The sequence below is a fragment of the Coccinella septempunctata genome, chromosome 2 (genome assembly GCF_907165205.1).
Source record: "Coccinella septempunctata chromosome 2, icCocSept1.1, whole genome shotgun sequence".
Lineage (NCBI taxonomy): Eukaryota > Metazoa > Arthropoda > Insecta > Coleoptera > Coccinellidae > Coccinella > Coccinella septempunctata.
Window position 1 is genome coordinate 49,896,418 of NC_058190.1, and position 8,476 is coordinate 49,904,893.

An 8,476-nucleotide genomic window follows, 5' to 3' on the forward strand; every position below is an offset into this window, starting at 1 on the left:
GACCCAGTCCGCATCTCATACAACCTGCAGCACATCGAAGGACATTTATCTCTGTTCTGCAGAACCAATATTTGCACCTGCATAACTCTTTCATTAAGGCGACCGAAACCATCTGAATATCATTTGTTGAAAAGGAATTCCTTGATTGCAGTCCGTTTTAATTGAGTTGTCCAGAACAGAAATTTTCACTTAGCAATCGGCACTTATTAAAAGTATAATGGAATGTGGTTATAAATCTTGGCGACGAATGCAGGCTCGTATACTTAACCCAGGCCGGTTTCGCATATTCCTGAAATTGTCCTCCCTTTGTTAGAAAGCGTTTTATTAATACGCCACATCCTTGCGTTTTCATTTCCATTCATTAGTCGAGTCCACTTAATTGGCTCCCGCTGTATAGCGTTCGAAGCCGAGTCAATTAAACCATCATATCCCATACCTCGGTCGATTCCAGAACTTGGTTTTTCTTGCTAGTTTTTTGCTTGATAGAGCAGATAGCATGAATTTCACCAACTGTTTTGAAAGTATGATTGAAGAATCGAAACTGGAAAAATTATTGCGATTTAAGCATTGGAAATATCCGAGAACCGGATCAATTTATGGAATCATTTCGTTTTTGTCAAGGCTGCATTTTGTAATAACTATAGAGTTAGTACCTCATTTGATGCATAGAAAATTAACATATGAAATCTGTTTTACTCTAGAGATACCTTCAAAAATTCCCAAAAAGTTGCTCTTTCAGAGTATGTATCACGTTTAAATCTACTATGATTTTTCTACTAGATACAACCTAACTCGAAAGTTGAATAATAGAAAAATAAAAAAATTTTTTTCTGGTAAACAGTGTTAGATATCCGAAAGTTTGTTATGAGAATAAAGGTTTTCGAACATGCTAAATATAATGCGAGCAATTCCGAAAGCCTATTTACCATAGTTCAGATTTTCATCTAGAAAATGGCATTTTTCAAAAATGGCAATTTTCAATCTGCGATATCTCCTGTTATATTCATCTGATTGAATTGGGATTTCCGGTTATATAATCAGCGTTGCCTAGGCTTGCACCAAGCATAAAAAATCGATTTCGAAATTCTCGATTTTTTGGGTCAAAAATGAGCAAGAGGCAGAACCCCCTAAAATGACCTATTTGCTACTCTGTCTGAAAATCAGGATGTTCTATTGCTATCTTAGGATATATAATGCATAGAATTTGTTTTGGAGATTCTAGAAATCCAAACAGTTGATTATTCGATAGAGAATTGCACTCCAGAGAGCTCTTCGAAGTCAACTTGAAAACGAAAAGTGGAAACAAAAAAAAATCATTTTCTCCTGAACTTGGCCAGATATTTGAAATTTTGGTATGAAAGTAGAGGTTTTCGAATACGCTGAATTTATTGCGAGCAATTTCTAAAGTCTATATCATCCATTCGTTTAGATTTTCATCGTTGAAATAGCGTTCTTTCAAAAATTGCAAATGTCAATCTTCATCTCCAGTTTTTCTATTTCAATGCTGTCAAATCGGATTGCATACTTTATACTTTGAATCAGTGCCTTTCGCAGAGTGTGGCAGAGCCGATTGCCGAGAGAATCTTCTCTTTTCACCCTATGATAAAAGATGTGTATAATATCAATTATCCAATGGAAGCCTGTCGCCCCACTATTGACATTTTTCATGCCGTCAATTCAATATAACTTAACGAACTTCTCGCTTCATCTGTTCCATCAGATAAAAACCATCGGAAAACAGGCAGTGACGGCACTCACCGAATTGATAACATCCCCAAAACCTTTGTCGGTGTTACCCTCATGCCATCCTTCTTATCATCTTCAGCCACAGGGAGGATTCCCATTCGGCATCTGTGGCGAACAACGCATTTCTTCCAAACTGAATAAGGAAATATCCAATTTAATCTGAATTTATGTGATCTCACATATGGGCCTCATAAATATCGCCCCCTTATACATCACACCACCCCCGTTAATTCAATCAATATTAGGTGGGGATGAAGAATAGGGTGACGGAAAATCCATAGTAATTGCGAAACAAGGAAGTGCCCGACAAAGCATTGCTGTTTTCTCCGCATGCCATCCAATATTTGTAATTGCAGCCATGAATCAAGATCAGCTATAAATTCGGTAAGTGGATTCCTATGCAATATCATCAATGATTCGGTAATTGAGGGCCTATTCCATTGCTACTTGGTGATCTATTGTGCACTACATTTTCTCTTTATTGTTGTGCCCAGGTAATGGTGACGAAGATTTTACAAGCTAGTATTCTTTTTCTGGTGTTCGTATTTGATGGTCTTTTCGATAGAGTTTGCCAGAACTCTTCTACATATTGGCCTTTGTGCCAAAGAAATGATGTCACTTTTGCCCAAGCTGATAATCTGTTGTGTCCTGACATACCAGTTTAGGGCATCTTGACCAGTTTCATTGACAATTTAAATGGTTGCTTCATCTATCATCTACAATTTCGTGCTTCAAACCTTTCCTTGGCTTTCAGTGGTAAGGCATTCTTTAATTGAGTGCTCAGAAGTTTTTGATCCTCCCCAAAAGATCTCCATTTTCTGTTGTACCTAATCTAACTCGACCAAGATTATGTTTTCTTGGCTATGAAGTTGATCAGTTTGCTGAGTCAACCCAGGCACTCTATTAACAATTTTGAAGTTATGACGTAGATCTCAGTTGAAGGTTGCACAAATGTCCCATCCTTTTTCTAGATGAAATCAATACCTACAAATTCAAATCGAAACCGAATAGGGAAACTTATTGTGATCCAGCTACTCCTCATCATGCTTCGTTTATTGTATCAACCTCGACTTGAACGATCACGAGTAGCATTAAAATTTCGCAACAAACCACCAACCGAATATAAAACACAGGTATAAAAGGGATAAATAAATACATAAATAATCTATCCCGTTGGTTCGTGTGACGAATAAAAGGATATAATTTCGACCGCTGACACTAGGTGATTGATAGGCGCATTTACTAAACTCACAATACCAATGGAACGAGTTTTTTTCCGTCTATATATAGACGGCCGTTTCAGATGAAGGTATTCGTCGATCGCTTTTCTGAAATATACGTACAAGACGGTACGGTCGTTGTTCAATTATGCCGTTGCGCGTTTTTGCCGTCCTCCCGACAAAATACTGTTTGCACTTTCATGGGAAACGGCAAAAACAGAACGGAATCGAAAGAGATTTAATGGAAAAAAAAATAGAGCCGAGAACGGTTCAATAAGGCTCACGTGTCTAATGGATACCACAGTGTCTTCATATAGATCGCTGTCCTGCAATGGTAAAGGAAACAAATTTCAATCCTTACCTTATATTGGCCAATTTGACAACTGGTCTGTAGGGACCCTTCGTAACAGCCTTCACGCATTCTGCAAACTTCTCCGTACTATCACTCAAACATTCCGAAGGACTTTCGTTCAGTTCCTTCCTATGGTTCAGCGAAACGTTCCTATCAACCCTACAACCCGGTAACGAGACCGAACTGGCACTGAAATCGTACTCGTAGTTCCTCTTGGAGCACCTTTTCCGAGGTTTTTTCATTTCGCACCTAAGATCGATGGACGATATGGTCTGGAACTTACGGGGATCTTCATTCGGGTACTTCTGGCTCCCAGGATACACCGAATCCAGGTTGTAGTACTTCATGAAAACGCCCGAATCGAAGACGTCCTCGTAGTCCAAGTTGGTACTAAGGCTGTAGTCGACGTCCATCGACTTTCTTCCGTAGAAATGAGGCGTTTCGTCAGATGCATCGGTGTCTGGCGTCTTGTAGCCGACGGAAAATTCTTTAATCTCCTCGTTTTCATCGATATCCGACATGAAATGTTCGTTGAAGTATAGACTTTGGTACTCTGGCGATATCTCGTAAGGTTTCCCTTGACGGAATTTCTGTCGTATCTCCCTTCTTAGCTCTTCGACTTCTTCAATTTCCTCGGACACGACCGACACACTCGAGAGGTACTTGCTTTTCGGTTGGGCCTGTTTGGTGGTCGTTGGTTTGCTGGGTAGCTCCATAGGGGGTCTTGGGGGAGCCTCGAACGGTTTCCGACGTATCGGCAAAGGCGACAGGCTCAAACACCTGTCCCTGTAGACGTTGAAGCCGGGTTTATCGCGTTGGAAAGTGGAGGACCTGGGGAAGATGGGCGAACGACCGGGGATGATGAAATCCGTGGACCTGGAGCTCAGGATCCTGCGATAACCGCAGCCGCCTCTGGTCTGAAGGTCGAACCGCGACGTCATCATGATGTTGGCCATGGGAGGCGGCGTCGGCAGCGGTATGTCCGGCAGATAGTGAGGAGATGGCGGAGCCTCCTTTTCACGGTTACCCGTCGATTTGTCGTTCGACTGCATCTTCTAATGACGTTTTAAAACCTCCCGTGATCGATTTATCGGCTCGTTTCAAAGGATAATCCCTTCACGCCCAACGGAGACGGAACTGATTCGATTTCACGAATGGGCGTGAAATGATCGCGTTGAACAAAACATTCTGGTGGTTTGAGGAGTTCGATGCACACACACCTTGAGTATTCGAGGCGTCAAAGTTCATTTAACAGTTCTAACCCATCGTTGACATTTCTACTTTTCACCGATTCAGTCCAAAGTTACAAAAAACATTTTTTCAACGATTCTGTAGATGTTCAACACAAAAGATGATGTTTTGGTACCTGAAATTTTTCACTAGTTCCATTTTGAAATGGAAGGGGAATAAAAAACTGTACTTCATTCATATTTATTTTAGCAGTCGGTTGGCCATGAAATAATTTTCTCAAGTTTTTGTAACCAAAACGGAGTAAGGTTGGCACTCATGAGATGTCGTTAATATCATAACGCCGTTGCCACAACTATGTAATATCAATTTTTAATGCGAAAATGCCGAAAGTGATTGAAAAAAGAGACAGGGTTTCAGAAAGTGCTATTTAGAATTCAGGTCCGCTTCAAATAGCTATATCCATATATTCTTAAATTCACAATACGTCAGACGGTATCGAACATATTCAATGTAAGAGAATTTATATACTGTTTCATCTGAATCTCATCTGAATTTCCTTGTATTGGGAGACCCAAAAGAGTGGTTTGAGAATTTTATGTTTTAGTGAATTAATGCGAAAAGTTTACTACAGGATTTTCGATGAATGTCATCGTAGAATAAGTTCCCGAAAATTGATTTTTCTATTTATCATTTGACTTGTCCTTTACATTGTGAATGTCTTAAGGTACTAATAAATACCTAATTATTATTATTATATCAATGTATTGAGATGAACAGTCCCAAATACGAGCCAGTTGTCCTGTTAATTGTTTATTCATGTGATATTCTTTATTAAAGTTAAAGTTCATCTTGAGTTGAAACCTATAATTCATTTTATTTATATTGATGCAAGATGATTTTTGTTGAAGAATTTAACATTCTTGTAATTATCTGTTAATTCCTAGGGAGATACCCATTCCCAACCACTACATCATATGCATTTCATCCTCAGGTTAATATTTTTAAAATCTACAACTGATGTAACGCATTCAAACTTAAGCCAAAGAAGAAAACGAAAATTAACTCTCCTCAAGCTGGTGCATATTATGATATTATACTGATCTCTTGTATTTTCCATGCAAATAACTGCCTTCAATCAGTTTGTATAAACTTCAACTATGTTCGTCACATATTTTCCGAAGAGATTCGACATTGTGATAAAATACGTAATAACAGAAACTTTCAGGTAGAACGGGCAACATAGCGTTGATTTTAAACCCAAAAATGTTTTGACAAGCGTCATAACCCCACATTTTCGTACTATACAGAGTGAAATGTGTCAAATTTCCATGGCCAACTGAGTGCTAAAATAAAATTGAACGGAGTATAGAAATGATGCGACTATCCAATGAAGAAATAATGGTTGGCCCTGAATTCGATCTAAAAAATAAAATAGCATGGGTGAATTGAAAAATTCGAACCAATTCGGAGAACATAGTTGATTCATCTCCTTAATTAGCCTCTCTGGAATCAACCAACGACTGTCCAGGACTGACTAGCTGCTAAAACACCTATTTTAATCACAGTCATTATTTCGCTACAAGCCCGGTAATTTTTTCTGTCGATAGCGGATTTGAATTCCATCCCGAATAGCAGACGGTCGGAATGGGTGTCATCAATAAACGTTTTGAATCGAAGCCGAAAACACTCATTAAAGTGGTAGACGATGTGTTTTCGTCACCTTCCAAGTTGTCTTTCATGTAAGTCCAGATAATAGTATAACCGACGAATACGCCGTCAATGGAAAGAAGTGAATTGGATTATAATTGATGTTTGACTGTCCACCTACGTAAAACGGAGTTTAAACATTGAATGAGAGGTCTAGTCTGCGCATTTTTATGCAGATTGCCTTTATTGGACTTATCGAAGAATCGCGACTGGTGTAACGGACGTTTTTCACCCACGTGAACTATAAAAAGAGGCCTATAAAAAGCGAAATTCAGACCTTCAATGACGATGATTGAATTCAAATTTAGGATCGTGGGAAATAAAATGTCTTGAATATTCAGGAGAAACGAAACAATGAAAAAGTAAGTTTTAAGGACCAATTATCTAAATGAGCGACTAATTTGAATATTGAAATCTTCAAGTTAGTCTTTGAATTGAAAACAAGATTAGTTTTCGATTAGATGGACAATAATTGATAGGAGGAAATCAACTGATTGGAAGTTTTGCTTCTAAATGGAGTTTCTTATAGGTATATCTTTCTGATTCTGACTCAATCTGTTGAATTGATATAGAAACAGAATCACAGTAAAAACATTTTCATCCCAAAACATTTATTCGATGGGAAGACAGAGATATTTTCAGAAATCTTGGCAAATCATTTGAATTTGACAAAAGAGAGGTTAACTGAAGCAGAAGACAGAACAACAGTTCACACTAGTGCTCGAAGTTCAGATGTTTGCAATTTTACTTTCAGTTCTGTGAATCAAATTCAATTTTACAACTTCTATCGGCACAAAAGGTACTTCTATTAGTAAACATGTTTTGCTTGAAACTATTCGACTCTGAAAACAGAATTATGGACAGATAACTAACTCTCGGTGTTTGCATCGAGACGATAAGTTGATACACTGGTTGTTCGATGTTGAAATCAACGAGATGAATCATACAGATTCCCAAGAATTGAATTTAACATAAAGCTATCCCGAAATTAATACTTTGGTCAAAGATTCTCGATACAAAATTGGGAGACCCTCCATTTGTGATTTTTGCCAGGAGGTCCTTGTTTTAGAGTTACAGCCACCTCAAAATAGTTTTTTATTTTATCTGAGAATCAGATCATACGAAAATCAATGAATTTGGTACACAGGAGTTATTTATTTGCGAAATCTCATAGCGTTGTCCATTTTCGAAACTGACGAGACAATTTTTACTGGGCCATATTGTCTGTGGAACCACTTAACATTAACCGCGTATGTATTTGAATTCCTCGAAAGTTGAGCCCTAAGAGAGCCTATTCAAATGAATAACTTTTTTCTCTCTTGCAATTTTTTCACGTAGAAAAAGAGAAGATTTTTGAGAAAAATCTAAAAATATGATTGAATGACAGCCATCTTTCATTAACAAGTAGAATTCCATACGAATTCTTCGATCACATTTTTAGATGTTTCTGAAATATCTTGCTTAGAATGAAAAAATTACAAGAGACCGGAAGGTTAATCAATTGAATGGGCTATCCAACAGTTTTTCACTCTTCAAGGAAATTCGAATACATTGTTAATGTCTAGTTGTTCCAAAGACATTGCGACCCAGTAAAAAGTGTTTGTCCATCGCCAGAATACCTATAGCAGTGTGAGATTTCGCATATAATAAAACTCCTGTGTACCAAATTTAGTGATTTTCTTATGATCGAATTCTGAGATGAAAAGAAAACAGTATTCTTGGGGGCGAAATTCTGTCCAAGATCAAAAATAGGGGTTTCCTTATTTTGTTTTGGAAATCCACGACCAAATTTCGTTGAATTAATTTCAGGGCACCTCATAAAACGCTGACATGACAAATACTTCAAAGCACCATCAACTACATCATTTAAAAACCCTTCCAAAACGCATCGAACACTGAACATCCACATCAGCTTCAAACGCCACGTTTTCCCGGCCACCGGACCATCCGACGCCGCGTTTCGCGCTTTTTTCGCATCACCAGCACCGACGTCACAAAAATCCCGACGATTTCTCACTTTTCCGTTGGCCGAAACAGAGCAAACCAATTTCGCGACACGTCGACACACTACCGGTTATGATAAAACTGAATAAGTAAGCCGCGTTGTTGGCAAAGTGATTAGACATTACGAATAAGGGACAACCCCACGTTGTCGGGGGCGCGCGGACTACTAGGAGCCTGAAGGGGTGAAGGGGGTGGTCTATGACTAAGCGGCGAGAGAGATCGTTGCACCGGGGGTGGTTTCCGTCGGGCTGACACA

At 38.7% G+C, this 8,476-nt stretch overlaps 1 protein-coding gene across 1 annotated transcript in view; it reads right to left on the minus strand.

Annotated features, from left to right (window-relative positions):
- Positions 1–4,385, minus strand: part of LOC123307744 (protein espinas-like) — a 165,620-nt gene extending 161,235 nt beyond the window's left edge. Inside the window, exon 1 of the mRNA XM_044890167.1 lies at positions 3,328–4,385. Within this exon, the coding sequence (XP_044746102.1) occupies positions 3,328–4,370 (1,043 nt within the window). The 5' untranslated portion in view covers positions 4,371–4,385. The remainder of the gene's footprint in view (positions 1–3,327) is intronic.
- Between the last annotated feature and the right edge of the window lie 4,091 nt (positions 4,386–8,476).